Raw genomic sequence first — 20,224 nt, 5'->3', positions numbered from 1 at the left:
AAAGGCTCTTGCTGATTATATATATTCTCTTACTATTGTTAGGAGGGGGTGGCTCCCCCAGTCAGCCCTGACTCCGCAGGAATTACCATCCCTGAGCACAGCAAGATGGCTACATAGAAACCTACTTGTCAAAAAGCATGATTCTGGGAATCAGAAAAAGAAAGTCAATAGCAATACACAAAACGCTGCAACCACATTTCAGAGGCCACAGAAAACTTGGCAATCTGCACTGCTCCTGTACAGAAAGCACAATTAGCCAAGCATTATAATCATTCAGTAACAACCAGGAAACATGGGTATCCAGCCAGGGAAGCACACTTCTCCACCTGCTCTGTCTAGCATGTGGTATCCTTGCAAGGTAATAGTTATGTTCAACAAAACCATTCTTTTCAAAGCCTCTGTTGTGTGACAAGCTGGGGAATTGGGACAAGTCATCACTTTTCAGACCAGACATCTTCCAAATGCTGCTTGTTCATTCTTTACAACACCTCAAACAAGTTTTCAAACTCCCTATGAGCTCCAACTTGTTTCATATAATCTCTTCTGTCATTTTTATGAATCACAGAAGAATCAAATAAGACAGTGCTTTCATAAGGAATAAGTGAACACCGTAGAACGTTAACACTGCTTCTGATTCACTTGCATTATTGCTAGAGATTAAAACGTCCTTTTTGGCACAGCCATTAGTGCAGCTAAAATAACTGCTCATTTCTATGCTCAAATAACAAGCAGTTTTAACGCTGTAAAAATCAGCTGCTGTATCCAAAGATATTGTCATAACCACAGCCACTGGCCTGACAATTATAACTTCTATTCTAGCCACATTCTAGGTAAATACTCTAGGCAAAATGCTTTTTGTTTGCTATTACTATCCAGTTCCAGTATCCGATCACATAAAACACTTCAGAGAACTTCACAGAACTCACATATCTCTGTGTCTTCGATATCTCTCCACAGACATACTGGACAAATTATTTTCCCCAAAGATACCAGTTTAACTTCGGATTAAAATCCTTGTCTTGACTTTATAGAGCCAAATTGATTTTACCAAATAGGATGCTGTTCTGAGGTAGGAGACATTTGCTTAATGGTGGATAGAAATGCTCACGGCAGTATGAGGCAGAAAAGCACCACAAAAATCTGTTAATAATCAACTGAAAAATATGTTTAACTGACCAAAGTATTTATGTGCTTTATCCAGTTAAAAATAACTTACCTCACTCCAGTTCCCTACTATCCAGTAGGCCTCAGCACGTAAATTGTTGGCTGTTATTAGGTGTCTGTTTTCTGTGACATTCAGCAGAACCCCCTCAGATGTTGCACTTTGGCTCCTGGGAGCATGCTGGAGAGGCGGCGATTGCGTGCTGTTGGTGAAACTGTCAGGTAGCTTTATTTCTGTAACCTGGTCAATCTGGTCTCTCAGTCGATTACTAAACATTGCGGGCATTACTGTAACAGATGCTTCTTGGGTGGCAACTTCCACGGCAGGCACATCAAATTGCAAACTGATAGAGTTTGCTGTTGTTGGAAATGCCAGTCCTTGTGGTGCTTCACTAACAGGAAGGAGCATAGAAGATTCTTGGTGATGAGAGGCTGGGGACACCTGAGAAGTCACACTATCACGCTGCAGGACACGAGACCTAGTATCTAGTGTCATGCTCCTGGTTCTGATTTCGGGATTGAGTTCTGTGCTGTAAAGGAGCTCAGTCGGTTTCTCACTACTTCCTACTGACACACTGATGTCATCAGATTCTTCAGTTAGGTAATCATAGCTAGGAGTTATTTCTGGACCTTTGGTGAATGAGAATACATGACTGTCCTCACTTCTTGGTGCTTCACTCTTCACTGTAAAAACTGGCTCACTCTCAGAAACATTTTCAGCACGCCTTATATTTTCAGTACTTGAGCTGTTATGAAAAGGCCATGAAGTAGTATTTTGGTGTGAACTAGGTTCAGTAAAAGCACCAGAATAATTGTAAACATTACTTGAGCCAGCAGAATTGTTTTGTAATGTTTTGTTGATTGTTCCTTCTTTTTCTGAAACATTACCCAAAACAGAGGATGTAGGCAAACAGGCAGTTATACTTTCAGACCTGGGTATTTTTGTTGTTGTGTGGAACCTTGGGCTTGGTATGGGTATAGGTATTCTTCCAGGAGAAGCCCATTTGGGATTAATGGCTGTTTTTCTGATAACTATCTTTCCTCTTCTGGGTGCCAGTGGGGGTATGAGAAATCTTCCAGCAGAAGGACATTGCTGGAGACCACACAGGGCCTTAGAGTTTGGTTTCTTGGAACTATCACATGGCTCATCATTATTTTTGGCACAAGTGACATTACGAGTTCTTATTCCACCACCACAAGTAACTGTGCACTGCAAAAGAAACAAAATGAATACATCTCCCCTTTTCATTTTGCTCCACATGATGAAAATAAGCATCAAATAGTTTATAACAAAAGCATCCTCATAAATAATCAGTAACAAAGGTTTTCCTGAGGACTAAGCCCTTAGTTTTAGTGATTTTCTGCTAGCATGGATCTTTTAGAACAGTAAATGTCTCATTGAATATACAGCAATGATAAAAGACTACATGATAAAGACAGATTATGGACATATGATAGAATTTGATTTCTGCAGTGAAACAATCCCAGAAGCTGTTTAGCCAATTCCTTTTCCATCAGAGTCATAAAAGATGGACTAAAAAAGCTGTTATCAAAAACCTATCTGTCTGGCTCAGTTCTGACTGCTTGCAATGCCCCAAACATGCTGTGATGCTTTGGCAGCTCATAGATTCTTGCTGAATTTATGAAATGGATCTTTCATTCTGCCTTAGTGCAACTATCATATGCTGTCAGAGCTGCTTGCATGACTCTCCTAAATCAGAGACTCCTGGTAGGAAGTAACCTATGTGGCTTCTACATAAACAGGAGACCTGCAGTGTTCAAAGGGTGTTGGACTCCAAGGAGACTTTTTCTGCCATATTCTGCCTCCTCAGCCCCACAGGCATCACCAGGCCTTTAGAAGCTGCAGCTCCACTGAGGATTCTTTGAAATTTCAACATGCTTCTCTTAGTTTTAAGGTGCTGAGGCTGGCTGACTAGCTGTGTATTAGTGGAGATGTTACATATATCCTACTGGAGGAAGCCTGCTGAGGATGCTAGAGTGCTGGACCAACTAATTTTACTGGCTTAAGTTAGGTGCTCAACACTTAATGCAATGAATACCCCTACTGCCAGCACTTTTAACCCCTTGGGATATCTCCCCTTGTCAGAGCTAGTCTAGGTCCTGTGGTAGTAGAAACACTAGTGACTTTGTGTTAACCGGTGTTCTCTGTACTGTTACCACCTGTAGAATAACATCAGCTCCACAGCAACAGGAGGGGGAAGGAAAGTAGAGAAACCTCGGAGTAGGTAAGTTCAGCAGGTATTTTGTCTTCTTTGTACTTCTAGCAGTATAGCATTATTAAAATACTCAGAGCTATGCAAGTTTACATCAGCTGCAATTTAGCTTCTGAATTCATTCACATTGCTAGCAAAGAATTTTGCTTATTGAGAAAGATACCAACTATTGATATTATGTTGCTGCTTCAGAGAAACAGAGCACATCAACTTCCTCGGACTTCACCACTTAGTCGATTTAGATTAGCATTTCTAAGAGTTACAAGGGACATCCAACTTCATTAACTTCTGGGGGAGACGGATGTCTTTTTTTCTATAGAATTAGCTTTGAAAATCTCTGCTTTAGATTATGGCCATGAAAAAAAATGAAATTTCAGAATGGCTGTAATGCTGCACCCTCATCTGCCTACTTAAGTATGTTCATTTCACAAGACACAGGATGATTTTCTAATAGCCAGGTAAGCTCAGAGTAGAGGGAAACCTTGTCTGTAAAATATCTCTCTCTTATGTTCACCAGCAAAGAATGTTCTGCAATTACAAGTCTATTGACAACACTGCCATTTGTGCAGGAGAAACAATCCATTTTATGATCCTTCCCCAATTTGTGCAGGGATGGAAATTTATTTTTGTCAGTAACATGCAAATATAACTCACTGACACACAAGCACTTGCTGTATTCAGTATCTGTTGATTTCCACCATTTCTGTATAATGACAATGCTGGCCATGAACTCACAGTCAATTTTTTCACAGGTAGTTAAAATATGTTGGCTATCCAATTTACAAAACAATCAACATTCACTGATGATGGCTTAAAAGCAGCACAAGCTGAATTAAAACTGTCACAAAATTTAATTAGTTCATTATCTGAATCTGCTATCAAACTTGCTAAACCCGTTAGTGAGTAATTGCATGCAGAAATTTGGAGAGAGAAGGGAGAGGAGGCATTAAAAATGGAAGTGTTGGAAGTTCTGAAAAACTCAGTAAAACTTCATTTTCATTGAAGATGACACCTAGAAATGGAAATGAAAAATGGGATTTGTTGCATATCTGCTGTCATGATTATTAGAATTATATTTTCTTATCTCAGGATATACAACAAAACTGCCTGTTTGTTAACTGAACCATGAGCAAGCCTTACGTTAGCAGAATCATAATAAAACAGTTTTAAAATTGCACATCACTCAAGACCTCCTTCTCTCCCTCAAAAAGAACAAATATCTTAATGCATCTTTAGATTTCATGGAGAAGTGGACTGTTCAAAGTGTTGGGGAACCTAAGCTCTCTTTGGTCTTAGTAGAAAGGGAAATTGCGAATCACCTGCTGATACCAGCCCTATAATCTAAAGAAAGTTAAGTAGTATGTGGTCATTCCACACTAAAGTGCATCAAATGAGTACTCCCTATTAACCCTAGCACACATAGCAATATATGTTGCATTATATTTAAAAACATTTAGTATACTGCTATCACTATTTTGATGGCCTCACATTCTGCAGCTCATCAGTTGCCAGTGAAATAACTGCATAATATTTATTTAAAACTTCAAGGATACAAAGATATCCCAGTGTTTGTTAGGGCTTCAGACTAATTCTGTAAGTAAAGAGCTTGCATGCTGCTGCAAATCCAGCAGACAGAGAGATGAATGGAAAAGAGATATGAATGTAAAAAACATGAACGTAAAATAGTTTTTTTTCCATGCCTATATACATAATATATAGCCTCTCCCATCCAGTCCACAGCATAATAATGTCTGAGAATTGCATGGAAGTTTTGAGTGCGCAAACAGACTCTGTTCTACAGCACAAAAAGCTCAACAAGCAAAACTCTCAGAAACTTCTAACAAGCAACATGTGTTGAGGGTATTCTGAAAAAAAATATTTAATTTTATAGTTGATCTGAGTTTACCTCTGTCCAGTTGCTCACTGTCCAGTCAGAAGGGCACAAGACATCCCTATTGCATGAAAGATGAGTTTTTGGCTTAAGCAGATGTTGGCACTCTGTGACAGCCAACGCTTGCTCATCAGATCCCACTGTCTGGATGCAAAGTACGGTTCGCTTCTTCTGTCCTGTTGGGCCACATGTAGTTGAACATTTTTGCCATTCTCCTGCCCACCATCTGAAAACCACAGTGGGGAGAAACATTAGCAGAAAATAATCCATCATAAACACATTAAGGAAAGAGTCAGAGAACCCTTTCCTAGAGAAAAGGCCCAGAGAACCCAATTCAGAACTTTATTACTGGTGCTTTTTCTTGTCACACAGTAATTAAAGTTCTGGGTTCAGGTATCTGCTCCATGCTCTGATACTGGCCAGTGATTGAGAGGCACTGATTTCCAAACAGCAGTAGCCACTGAGGATTATGTTTCTAGAATAAATAAGAACCCACTTAGTGATAGTCTTTCAAACCTAAATTTGATGAACAGCTACAAAGCTTAGTAATTTGCTTTCTCTCTCCTATTGTTTATCTGCTTATTGTTTCCTGAGTACAGAGTGAGCCTAACAAATGAGAATAACAAGAGGGTCTGTAATTAGAGCATAGCTGTAGAAAAGATCATCTCACACGTGTCTGTGCAGCTTATACTGCAGAAGTGCTCAAACCGGCAGAATCCTGTGTTACCTCCAGAAGGGGAAGCAACTGGCAAATAACCCCCCCAAAGACGAGGCTACAAGCAGAGCTATGCTGCTTGTACCCAGGTAAGATTTCCGCACAGCAGCGCTATGTTTTTGGACCTAGCTAGATGCTCAGGACTAGAGCAGGCATTTCTGTACTGCTTTCCTTTAGGAAGTAAAAATAAGCCCCTTAAACATCTCTGTTGATTAAAAATAGCCTTCTGTAGCATACCACTCACTTGGGTCACTGAACTGATGATAACTGCTTCCTCCAGTTACCAACATGACCTGTTCCCTTTATATTCACTTCACCTTAGCTTTTCCCCAGCATCATCCACGTGTTTCTTGTCATACTGAACAGAGTGGACCAAATACCTGTATGCCTGTCATCTGTGATGAGAAAGGAGGGCCAATTCCGAGTTCCTACTGTTCTAGAAACACTGACATCAACTGCAAATTGTGCCACTTGCCTACAAATAATCTGTATTTTTGAACAACAAGAACAAAATCCTTTCAGTTTACAGTGCCCCAAGCAAAAACATAGCCCCAGGCTGCTGAATGAGAAATCTGGCTCAGCTGCTAACTCTAAACCACAAAAGCTCCTAGACAGTGTTACTTGTTCCTTGGTTTTAAGGCAAGTCGTAAGAGAATCGTATGTTGCAAACGTAAGAGGGATGAATTCAGAAAACACCTTTCTAGACAGAATAAATATCAATTTGTTTCTGGCTTATCATCAATGCTATTTTATCACATTTTTCCTTCTTAAGCCAATGAGCTTAAAGTAAGGAAATGCCATTCCAATAAATACACCAAAATTCAATCTAAGGTTTTATTACAGTTTTTGGCTCTGTCACAAGCTCCTGCTTGCCCCCCCCATCTTACCCCATTTCTAGCTTCTTCAGTTTGCTGACTGTCCCTTCTCCTGCAATTAATTTATTCTTCAATTGCAAAAGAGTTATCACTGATGTTGAAGATGCTAGTATCTATCCATAATTACTAAACAGAAAAATCTTAGAGCTATCAAGCTATCACACAGCTTGTCTGTGCAACTGTTTGGTGTTCTCTGAGGTACACACCTTCCCTCATCTCTTTAGGTACATATACTTATCGCATTTCATTTTAAATTATGCTATAAGCCCTTTGGAGCACACACTGCTTGCTACACTGCAGAAGGTTAGCAGATTGCCACCGCAACCTTGTATGAGGCCTCTGGATAGCGGTGTAATAAAAGAACAAACTATTTCTCTCCTGCCTATCTTTGAATGGTTTCTTGCTTCTTCACACTTCTGCAAAACTAAGAAGTGGTTGAAAAGCCAGCACGCCTCAGTGGAAACCGGCAATAAACAAGCAAAAAATATATTTTGATATATCAAGCCATTTCAGGGTTGTTTGCATCTCTTGCATCTGCTTTCCAGCTCTCTTTACCATCTCTAGTATCTTACAGCTTGCTGAAAAATCACAAAAGCAACTTCAAGAACATGAATTGCCCTATTAATTTTAATGGCCTCAGATCACATAGTTCAAGTTACAGACAGGGCAGGCTGACACCCTCTCTGCCACCATTTTCAAATTGCTCTGAGTGACAGTTCAAGAGTTTGCAGGTTTAAGTAGTGAATTCTCAGCACTAAATTATCCAAGTTTACTGAAGGACTTACCCTGATCACCTGTAACAGTGCATGAATAATAAGCTATTGCATGCAGAACATTTTTAAAAAGTCATGAAGGAAAGTTAAGTACTCCAAAGTTAGGAAATACCAGAATTAAGACTTTATCCTTTTGCAGCTTCATAATCAGTGTTAAATTACATTTAATCCTGTAAGCTTTTCTAAAGTCCTTCCTCATTCAATGCACATAACAGGATTCAATGTAACAGGACTGATGAGTCAAGTAACTAACTGATTTATTTATCACACACTATCCAGAAACTTGTTCTGACTGAAAATTTATTCTTATCAGAGCCTGGAGTTTTTGATGTATGTGTTCTAGTGTGTACGCACGTGCCATAAATACCCAAGCACGAGAAACCTGAACGTGGAAGTATCATGCACTCTACCCCTCAAGCTCTGTGGCAAGGACTTCTGAACAGAGGCATCCCAGTGGAAGGGAAAGAAAAGCAAAGTGAGGACACCAGAATGCTTATCATCCATCTGCCCAATCTATTATGGGGGCCTCAAAGAAGGTCCATGACTGCACAGAAGGGAGCTACATATGAGGATCTGTTTTGCAAGACACTATTTATCCAGATGCTTCTACAGAGGCATGACTCCCACTGCAGAGGCACGGCTGGAACTGGAGGGGACTGCTGCACAGACATCCAGGTGTGACACAGCAATCTGAGATCCAAACATGCAACTGCTGAGTTGAAATGGTCCAGCCGTTGGACCTCCCAGATGCCTGCTAAAAGTGGGGACACTGCCAAATAGGCTTAGCTTTGTGCACGTTACCAAGCAGGCTTTCTTCAGTCCACATACAGAGATGCTTGGCAAGGAAGAGGATTTGGGGAAGGTAGCTGTGATCGTGATGATAGACTATGATGATCTGGTAGAAACTGAACTTGATGGCAGTCTGTGTCCAGTAGGGCAGGGAGCCTCAAAGTGACAGTGGATAGGGTGGCATGAAACTGAGGTGCACTGAACACTAATAGCAGAGCAGGTGTCTGAGCACCCAGGACAAAACATTACCAGGCAGATAGGTTTATGTTTGCTAGGACTTATGAGGAGAAAGAGATTTCTCCCAAGCAATTTAGCACTAAGTGCTAAAGAGAGAGAAATTTCCTGGAACGGGACAGTGGTGTTATGGCTGTGGCCTCAAAAATGTGAGCCTTGGAAAATGGTGAAAGGCAAACACCAACTTTCTGAAACTTTGGAGGAACTGTCTTGGAAAAAGTAGTCAGCATCAGACTCCTCTGCTGTCACAGCATGGATAGACTCCTCATAATCCTTCCTGGAGCTCTGTGAGGATTTGTACTTAGTTCTGGTATTTTAGACAACACCTGCACAGAGCAGAATACAGTGAAATCTTTAGCAAAACTTCTTGTTCCTACCTCTAGTTTCCCATGGCAATTATACCTAAAGCAACTGTTCTTAAATATTTCTTAATATTTTAAAAGTTCTTAAATATTAATGCATCACTGTATCCCTGTGAAGGGATACAAGGCTGTCTTATCTCCACAGGGAGGCATGGCATGGAGAGATTGTGGTAACAAATAAGCAAACAAAGTATCTGACTTGGTAAGTTATTTGCCTGAGCACCCGTTTTCTTAAGCTTGCTGAACTAAAGAGCAGTCTGTGGAGTGAAAGCATCACTTCAGTTGATTCCAGTTGTAGCTGTTAGTGCTCAGCTTTTCCATAATCCAGTCAGGCGTTCCCAACCACGCACCCACAAAATGGGCAACATACAACAAAGTTCTGTTCACAACAGGACAAACAGTTAAATTCATCTCTTTTTCTTCAAGTATTATCTGTTGATTTTTATTACGAACACCCATGGAGTTAAATACCTGCTTATCAAAGAAACATATAACGGGAAACAGTATTCTTTAACTAAAGTCTGACTGTATCCCTACATAGCAACATTATTCTAGCTTCATATAAGCTGTTGTATCACATTCAAACTTTCAACTACGTAAGGTAAACAGTTTATCCAGTGTTAGTTTGTTCTAAGCCAAGATGTTGCATGCATATTACAACATTTAAAATGTTTTATTTGTCTTCCTCTAGATTCTTTCAGTAGAAAGTGTGGGAAAAATAAATTTAGTCCAAATCACCTAACAAACAAAACTATTAAGACTTGGTACTTCTCAGGAATCTGCCATTTAACCTGTTTATAATTAACTCCTTGAAATGGAGTAGTAAGATAAGATCTGGTTTGTGCACTACAATCATTTTAGTAATGTTATTCTTTGACTATAGCTACTGTCTGATATGTTATCTCATTTTGACTTAGTACCCTAGTAGCTAGACTAGTAGACTTCTCTGGTAGCTTGTTTTCCATCCATGGGATTTAGCAGCTCATACAAGGGTTATGCCAGAGATTATTCTTGTTCTTAGACAGGAAGTTCTCACAAAGCAACTAGTTCACTGTTGGGAAGTGTGAAGCCATCCAGCAATTCCAGACCTGTGGCTACAGCACTGACTCAAGGTCCTCACCTCTGTGCTTCTAGAACAGAGCTGCCACCTCTCTCTGCAGCACGCTTGTTCCTTGGCAGCTTCACATGAGTTTTCAGCTATGCCAGATCATTAGGACAGTCATACCTTCCTCTAACATTCAGATTTTCTTTAGAACCAACGAACAACCAAATGTCACTATCCCATGTGATTTAAGCACCTTCTTGCTTTTCAGAAAGAGATGTGTAACTGTCTGTCTGAATTAGAGGTGACATCTGCCACAGCAAAGTGGCATATCAACTAAATACCGTGCTGGGATTACAGCCTAAGAGACCAGATCTATAAAATGAATAGCAGCGGAAGGGGTGGGGGTAGGAATCCACTCTTCATTGTCTGTTCCAAAAGAAGAACTAAGGGCCACCAACTGAGGCTAGTGAAAGTGAGGTTCAAAACTAACGAAATGAGGCGTTTCTTCACCTATTAGGCAATAATCTGTGGAACTTCTTTCAGATACATCTTCCTGTGTGAGAAGTCTTACATGGTTGCAGGGGGAGGCTGGACAAGTATTGACAGAACCATTGGCAGTTATGATTAGACAAGCCACAAAAGGCTCTGGAAATGCCTTGAGTTGAAAACAGCTGGAACCTGGAAGAATATTAGAAAGAGGCATGATTTATACTTGCCTTGTCCTTAATCTTTCCTAGGCTTGCATTTATGCATTTATTCTGCTGAAAACAGAATACTGGGTTAGTCAGACCCTTGATTAAACTCTATGGTCAGTTTTCTTTTCTTAAGAAGAGAAAAATAAATGCACAAATTGACTCCTGAAGTATATATTCTGCGTGTTTTATCCACCTCATTTTGTCAATATTTTGCTACCCTCATCTACCTCTGAAGGATAAATGGTCCTTTTCTCTGCAGTAAAGAACGATCTTGAGAAAGATCGTTCAGACTGACAGTATTTGCGAGCTTTTCTGCCTGGACTGCAGAAAAGTAAGCTTGGCTTACCTTTAACGTAATTCTGTGCTCTGCCGAGTAAGGGATGGATTCAGCTCCCTCACTTTCAAAAACAGGCCCAAATAATGCAGTCACTTAGACCAAATAGGGATAACTGAAGCTTATGTAGAACTTTGGAATAAATAGCACAGTTTACACTTGCTATAAATACAAAGCATCCCCCACACGTGGATACCTTCAGCTCTTAAAAAGTCAATTAGTTAGTAAGTTTGATTTACTGTAAGTTGATTTACTGGCAATCAATACAGAATTATGAAAAACTGATGGTTTATTCTTCTAACAGCTATTTATACAAGCTGCAACAGCAAAGACGTAATTCCCAAAGGAGCCATCATATATTGTTACAAACATACTTGGAAAGAATTAAACAGCTGTGCAGTATTTCTTACGTTAAAACTTCACAAAATTCACTGCTGGTAAATGTAACATGATATACTTAAATAATTATAATGACTTTGATATGATTACAAATTAATGAAAATTACTAAGGACAGACTAGTGTATCCCTATGTGATACCGCATGTCAGAACAGCATGACAAAAATTTTCCAAAGAAAGTGAAAGACAAAGTAAGACGTTCCAGCGTCTAAAGCACGAAATAAAAAGCAATACTGTACTGTAGCAACAAATACAGGGACTGCCATGTCACTTTGCTGCTCTGATATCTTCCAACAAATCAGTGCCCATCTTACAAGCCCACAGGCTGTTCTCACCTGGAATGCTTGTAGTGATTAGATTTCCTTACCCTACTCCCTAAAACAGCAGAAGAAAACAAAAACAGTGATGAACAGAATTTAAAATAACGGAAATGGAAAAAAATGAGCAGAGAAGGAAGAAAGTTGCCTTTCATGGAAAAGAACGAATACTGAAGGACATGATAAAAAGATGTCAAATAATAACAATTATGAAGAAGGTATAATAATTAGTTATACAGAAGAGGGCATTTCCACCCATTCTCTTTTACAAAAAGACAGAGGAATACCCAAAAATAAAAATGAAATGAAAAACAATATCAAAAGCTTAAAAAAGATTTCTCTGCAAATAAGCTTTTGGAACACAAAGTAATATAATATTACTTATGCTAAGAGGAGAGTAGGTGTTTTTAAATGATTAAGAATTTTGTACAGCTTGTGTGTATATCTGCAGCTAACCTCAACAGGATACAGTAGCTATGTAAGTGAGACGTAGCAACCTCTGCTGTTCACAGCAGTGACAGACTGTTCAGTAACTCTTAACAGAAACTTCTTAGGACATCTCACTTCTTACTTGTCCATTACTGAGTTTCTGACACTTTCCCTCTGAAATATTTGGGAGTTATTGCTGTAGCTGGCCACAGACAGCATACTGATCTGGTATTAGAACTAACATACTCTTTTGAGTAAGGCTCCTGCTTAACGCTACAGGAGCCCTCCCAGTGTGTGTTACCTGGGTGGACAGTCCTTTTCATAGCATTTCTTTTGTCGTCCATTTGGCTGTGTTGCTGGGTCACAGAAAGAGTTTTTGATTGCTCCACTTCCCTTCCACATGCAGTGGGCAATCTGGCGCTGCACTCCTGAAATAGAGGCAAAAAAGAAGAGTTATCCTTGAAGGTAGTGGATGAACCACAGAAATCCTCTAGCATGGAGAATGCATGTAGATTCTGCTCCACATCTGAGAATGCAAACAGCTGTGGGACAAATACAATAATATACACATTCCTGCATGTATGCAGGGCAAACACAGATGCACATACTTCATCACACATCAGGAGTAAAAGCCAGCTCTGCTGAATGCCTGAGCTAAGACAGGCACGAGTATCCTTTAATCGAGCTGAAACAGTGTCATGCAGAGCTCCTCTGAATCTATTAGCTCAATTAACACCATTAGATGCACTTCACTTTATCGCAATTAAATTGTCAGTCTTACAAAGGGTTCCTGTATACCTTGAAATCACACCTAAGTTTAAGGGCTGTGAATGCTTCTTGGATTAAGATTGCTTCTTGGGATAAGAGGCAACACAGAGCAGCATGAGGCTACTCACAGCAAGGATGTTTTTGTTGATCTTTATATTGTATTTCACAGATCAATTAAGCAGAAAAAAAAGAAAGCGTGTCACTAAAAATCCAACCTTGTGACTGTTAATGCTGCATTGCACTTTTTAAAGGTTTTGATCCAGCATTTGACCTGAAACAATGATGCTATATTATAAGGGAGAAAATCTTCTGTTTCCTATATGACTGACATGCTGCACTGATTATATGAGACAAACAACAGTAATGCAAAGAGGCAGAAAGACAGAGACACATCCCAGACACACAGTCTGGGTTATTCACTAACAGTTCCACCCACAAAAACCCCTACTCAACTAACAGAAAGAAAAATGAACCAAAATACTGCATCACTCTGATGTATAACAAAAGAAAGTCAGCCTTCAGGGGCCTGCCTTCTACTGTGAGTTTTGCAATAATTTGAGGTAGGTCCTTTGCTGCAAATCCAGTGTAAAAAGTATTGCAATATTACAATTTACAAGGCAGTAGTTGATAGAGCTACAAAACTGGCATTAAACTCAAACAAATCCCAAGGACTCTAAAAAGACAGAAGAAATCTTGTTTATTAACTCCCATTAAATCAACTGTGCTATTAACTCATGGCAATTAACATGTAAAGGTTACGTCACTGTATCTCTGTGACTTGTATCCTTCTCAGGGAAGAAACAGCCCCAAGAGCAGCTATTACTGTGGTGTCAGGGATAAGTGCTATCGTATTTTGCAGCATGTCTAGGAATGAAGTTTTTCTTTTCTTTAATAACTAATATGGGAAACTACCTGGAAAACAAGAGCAGCAATTCCTATATAATAATACTTGTGAAATATGAACGTGTTCCTCTGTATGACATATATATATATATATATATATATAAGTTTCTCTATGTAACAATGTGCCCATATATAGCTATTAAAATGTATTTCCTAAAATTTCATGCTAGAATTATGGCTATCTCACCTTTTTTGTAATTTTACTTGCAAACTTGTGACCGAGACATATAAGACAGGTACGCATGACAGCATGGGATTTGTTGACCGAGTCTCCTCCCACAATACATGAGATTTATTTTCTTGAACAAGAATTAGTTTCTCTTCTTGGGGGGCGGATCAAGGGGCCCACAGTCCTGTGCTCCCATTAATACTGTGCCAAGACCTTCCCACCCCAGGCCGCGTGACGCAGCCGCAGCTGCGTGCCCGCACAGCCCCATGTGGCCCTCGCCAGCTCTGACTTTCTGCTTCAGTGCCGGACTCCCTCAGAGCTGCGTGCTGTTTCACACTTTGAAAATCTGTCTGGAATAGTAAGCAATCTTCCTGCTAGAGGTAAACAAGGAAGTTCATGGAAAAATATGTTTGCATCCCTTTCAGAATTGTAATATGTTGCTGTTACAAATGCAAATAAGCCAGAGAAGAATTCTTTCACTCTGATAATTTTCTGAGTGTCATTTCAGCAGCTGTAATTCACTTTAAAACTGCTATGAACCTTTTATGAGCATCATTTCAGCTGCTGTAATTCACTTTAAAATGGCTATGAACCTTTGCAGAAGTCTTGTTTAGAGGATGTACATTCTCATAAATCATTTGCTGTTCACTGGCATCAGTAAGCTAATTTATTCAGCTCTTAGTCTTAAGACCTATAGCGTTTGTAAGTGAATTCATACTGTAATTACAAAATCTGTAAAGTTCTGGGATGGGCATAAATGCTAAAAGCACTGATAAAAGCATAGTTTTTTCATCATGATTGTGTACAGTTCACTTCAGAAGTTGGAAGGAATTCTTTATGTGTACATATATTTATATATGCATAAACTGATAAAAATATGTTCATAAAGGGAGTAACAAAATACAGTTGGGTTTCTAATCTTGAGCTCATTGAACTAGAAAATATTGCAGAAGTAGAAAACTAGTCATCTGACACTGACCCCTTCATCAAACATTCACACACTTACACAACTCAATAGTACATAAGATCCTGATTAAGTCACAGATTAAAAATTGCAAATATGCTTAAAGATCTCAGTTTTAATGAGTTTTTAACACTCTTCCTAAAGGGCTCTGAAAGACGTACTGGCCTTCTTCACCTTCGGTATTTCTCTCTGACCACTTGCTAATTAGTCCATATTGACCACGGTTTGTGGTGGGCACACGTGAAGGTGCTGGTTGTGTTCAGTCGCACCTTGTCCGGTGCTCCGATGCCAGTGGCAAACCTCTTGCTTTGTCTCCTGGAGCGGGAACATGCCTGTTCCCTTCTGTCGCTCGCTGTGATGCAGGTACCACCAGCCATCACAGCCTCCCTTCCCGTAGGACTCGCAATCCCTTGCGAGTGCAATACAGAAAGTTGGCTGTGGAGGGTTTTTGAGACACAGATTAGTAATCTGTGGGCAGAACAGCCCTCTGTTTCAGCAAAATTAGAGCTGAGAACAAAACAGCTGAAGGTCCTACACTTCCACAGCAGATGTACAAAATGTATACGCGGAAGAGCATGTTCGATTGTACACCTAATTTGATCATGTAATTGTCACAGTTGTGCTACCTTGTAAGAACAGCACTTTGGCATTTCAATGAACAAATTAATTTCACTGCATGCACAAATTACATACACAATACAAGAGCTAGCCTTGACATTCTTGTGGTTTTAAAACTTAGATGCGTAATTTTGAAGGAAAACACATTGACCTTTATTTTTTAAAATCAAAGCTACAAGTTTAAGACTACATTTCAGTTCAGAAACACCTGGAGGTAATGTTGCAAAACAGCAAAATTGCTATTTGGTAAGTGCTATAAAGGATTAAAAGGGCACACACCATTTAACCCCCCAGTTACTGGTCTTATCTATGGAGAAATAAATTTTTGCAAGCTACCTAAAATTCTCTCTTAGTTGCAGCTGTGTTATGCTTACTGTTACGTTCAATGCCACTCAAATCTATTTGCACCAAGTTTTACTTCTTCTTCAATGCAGTATTGTCTGCTAAAGAATATGTTGATTTTTCAGACAAATTTTGTCCTTCTTAAATGATGTTACTGAAGACTGACCAGAGCCACTCTCTTTGAGACTACACAAAACAGGAGCACATGAAGAGGACAACGGAAAACATTAGCATATCATGAAAAATGCAGCTTCTTTTTCTGGGTTGTAAAGCAGTTGGAGAAGGGTATGAGCCAGGGCACAGCTATGCAGGTGATGTTACCTTGAAGCCAAGGCTTTTTAAAAATGTCTGGAAGGAGCTGCCTTGGGGTAAATCTGAGAAGGGATGGCCTCATTCTGTAAAGACATCTTCCCAAGTACATTTCTCTTGGTTATGTAGTTGTATCATGTGGTTAAAACTGTATTTTTCACCTAGGATAGATGAGACTTATCTAGATCAGCCCAGCCAATATCCGTAGTCCCATCTAATCACTCCCTAATTCAGCTTCACTCTCATGGCTCCAGAAAGCATTTGTCTGCACTGTCCTGACGCCTCTGGCTATGAAAGGCAGAAGTGCCCTTGCATTTACTACTACCAGATCGATCAATTGTGATTAGGGGCCCTGTGCTGAGTCTTCAGACTGGTCCTACTCTGCCAAGAGAAGAAATCTCTGTAGGTATGGACTACCGGGTACGCCCCTCAAAGTTAGTTCAGAAGTTCACCTTTCTGGGCCCTCCTTTCTATCCTGACGAACTACTAGTTTATTATTTACCAAACAAGGACTAGAGAAGTCCTTGAAGGTTATTTTACTACCGCATTTAGTCTAAACTAATGCAACTTTTCTAATATCCTTGACTCTCATTCTGGGCTTGCTCTCAGTAAGACTTCTTGTGTAGCACACTGATAGGAGAAGATAATGTTCTTGCCAGCTTCAGTACACTTTATCTTAGAGACCTTTCAAAAATCTTCAAATGCTTGTGATTTGGCACAACAGGTCTGTTACTGCTAATGGCATTAAATTCTGAATGTAAAGATGATTAATTTTATCGGAACGTACAATCTCTAAACCAAGAAGGAAGTTCTGCAGAAGTGGGAGAGCTCTGTTGCTTAATGCTGCTTGGGAACATTCATTTTTGCCTTTGTTCTGCCTCCTGGTCCTGAACTGAACTTGGGGGGATCAAATCACAGTAACATGCAACCGCCTGGGGACGTCCCAGTTCCAGGTCAACAGCTACTACAACACCTGTTTCTTGCTAAATGTAGCAAGGCTTTAGAGTTTCCAAATTTCTCTGCTGATGGAGAACTGACATTTCCCAAATACCCCTTCTCCACTGCTATTCTCTGCTTTCTAGGTAGCAGAGCTCCCGGGTACCCTACTGATGCCCGTGCTCTGCTCAGCCAGCTCTAAGCCAGCTGTACTAGGGCACTGGTGCAGAGCTTAGTAGGGCCGGCTAGCTCTAATTCAGAGCTGAGCTAACATGGCAACAGCACATCTGTCCCCCTTTCAGACAGGCTGGAGCACTGCCAGAATAGGCATCCGGTGCCTGTGTAAAACTGCGCAACATCAGAGCACCCCTGGTTCAAGTGATACATGAAGCTCTATGCTACTGTTACCCTTTTTTCTGGGTCAGGAGTAAGTGACAAAAAACCCTGTCTTCAACATAGATTACACCCTCCTTAATGCCTGCACAGTTACTTTTGCAAATATATGTATTTAAAGGGAAAGAAAGCAAAGTTTCTGTCCACTCTTTGCCTCCTGCCCACGAAGGCATACGAAGACCTGAGAAGGTTTCTGTGCTCTTCTAATTTTATTAATGAGAAACACTTCTGGGAAAAGTGCAGCTAATGTCAAAGAAAACAAAACAAGCAGTCTAATAATACTTTTTTTCCTATTTTTGTTATCATGCCAATCGTTAAATTGAACATTATCCACAACAAAGTAACAGAGTCAAAACTTACAGTGTGCCATTAAGCACAGTACTTTTTTTTTGTTTTGGAATGTACTTAGATGGATTTTTTCTGCTAACCAGGAAGCATACAGCATTTTGTGCTGAGACTTTTCTCCAGAAAACACATACACACATACACATAAGCATTTAATTGGGGTGGAGTAATTTACACTATTCTAAAACTATACTTTTAATTTTTTAAAATTAAGACCATACAACGGCCTTTGTTCAAACCACTGAAAATACGTTCTTATAGTGAAAATACATTTCCTGATAGGCAAGACTTTAATATTGTTACTCATGTAACCATTAGTACTATACTATTTTAGAGTTCATTGTCAACTTGATCTGTTACAATGTTTGATTGTCTTTTTCTTTTCTTCTGGAAAGTAGTTAAAGCAATAATTACCAAAAAACACTTATAAAACCATAGCATTATAAAGAAAAAAGGCCCATTTCTTGTCATTTCTCCCCTGGTTGTAATACAAATATTCTATTACTTTGCATGATTTACACACACGTCTCAATGAATAAGGTTCCCATCTAATCTCCAGGACTTTTCTCCTGTCCAGTCAAACTCAGTAACTAATTCAGATCACAAACAACATCAGAATCCAATCTGATAAATCACAAAATGTTGCAATCTCCTGCCCCCTATGCAGACTTCCTTACACATGCAATCTTGTTCTTTTATTAAAAAACTCCTACAAAGAATGTTTTAAAAAAAACTTTCCTCATACAAAAAGAAAACTTCTTTAGTCCTTTTATCATTATTGTGTTGGCTTACTCCTAATATTAACTTCATCTCATTGATCTGTTTCTTAAAAAGCTGTCTTTCTAATGTTTTTATTGTGTGTTACTAAAGGCAAACGTCCAGACCCATTTTTAGATCTCTTACAGGTTGTCATTCTACTCTTGGTTTAATATGCAGCATGGAACTACGATACAAGTAAAACTGTTCTCCAGCCATTGTATTTAGGGTGGTAAAAAAGTACAAATGCTCAAGACTAACTTAAATCAACTATTTATTGAGAAGTGCACAAAAGGCTCTGTTGCTTATTAAGATGATACAGAAAATAAGTTTGGGGTTTTTTTGTAGTTAATATGTTGGAAAGATTCGTTAGAGAAATTAGTAGGCTGTTAACTGTTCCTGGGAGGGAATTAGTGCAAACAGTACTAGCAACAAATTATAAAGAGAAGAAAAATAGTTTCATTTAGGTTCAAAGTTGTGAATTTCAGGGCAAGTGTTACAGAAATGTAGTTGCCTTAAACCATCAAAAAACTTACTTTATTTTAAAGCCAATATATGTTACTATAACCACTTGATCTGCTTTCCCACAGAACGCAGATTAAAGAACCTTACCTCTCTGAGAAACAGAATGCTGCCAGGCTAATTTAAAGTAAAGATGAAACTTGCCAGTAACGAAGACAAACAGTAAGAGAAAAAAGAAGCGAGGAATTAACCTTTTCCACATGTAACACTGCAGGCTGTCCAATCTCCGTACTGCCAAAAATACTCTGGCTCGCCAATCTCATTCTCATGGCTTTCTTCTTTACGTACAGTATATTCATACATGACTCCAGGGTTAGTCTCCTGAAAAAGCAGCTGGAAAAAAGAACAGTTTATTTAATGACTTAGGACTACAATAATTTACTGATCCAAAGCTCTTAAAGTGTGAAAGCAGAAGAATTAGCAATTTCTAAAACAGCTCTCCTGTTTTGGAGCCTACCACCAGTTCAGAAATGAAGACTGACAGACTTTAATTTGTGTGTTGGCAGTGGTGCAAATGCTTATCTCTCTAAGACACAGTTTTTCGCCATGCACTTCTGCAAGCACAGCTGGGAGGAACGAGGTCACCATAATTGGTATCCTATTGACTGTAAGAAAAGATAATGCAAAGTCCATCCAAGACTGCCAGAAGTGCCCTTGATTAAGAGCTACTGCCTATCCTCATTATAAATGGTAATTTCCCTACCCACATGAAATAGCTGTTACAAAATATCCAGTAGATCAGCAAATAACACACTTTCCTCAGATATGCTTTACTATTATTTTTTCAGTGTTTATGTCATTCAGAAGGAAAATTTTAATTGTTAAGACTCCTCAAGAAATTTACCATTGGCTGATGACAGGGAGAAAAGGAGAACATCTTCAAGGGATAAAACAGTGAAGTAATGAACTTCTCTTCCTCCTGATTATTTCCTTGACTTTGTTCCTGA

At 39.4% G+C, this 20,224-nt stretch overlaps 1 protein-coding gene across 1 annotated transcript in view; it reads right to left on the bottom strand.

Annotated features, from left to right (window-relative positions):
- ADAMTS12 (ADAM metallopeptidase with thrombospondin type 1 motif 12) overlaps positions 1-20,224 on the bottom strand; it is a 161,570-nt gene that overhangs the window by 15,323 nt on the left and 126,023 nt on the right. The window contains 4 exon segments of the mRNA XM_062600509.1: positions 1,217-2,371; positions 5,302-5,512; positions 12,554-12,680; positions 19,469-19,610. Of these exon segments, the coding sequence (XP_062456493.1) occupies positions 1,217-2,371; positions 5,302-5,512; positions 12,554-12,680; positions 19,469-19,610 (1,635 nt within the window).

The sequence above is a fragment of the Rhea pennata genome, chromosome Z (assembly GCF_028389875.1).
Source record: "Rhea pennata isolate bPtePen1 chromosome Z, bPtePen1.pri, whole genome shotgun sequence".
NCBI lineage: Eukaryota > Metazoa > Chordata > Aves > Rheiformes > Rheidae > Rhea > Rhea pennata.
The sequence above is the reverse complement of the archived record's forward strand: the minus strand, read 5'-3'. Positions and strand labels throughout refer to the sequence as shown.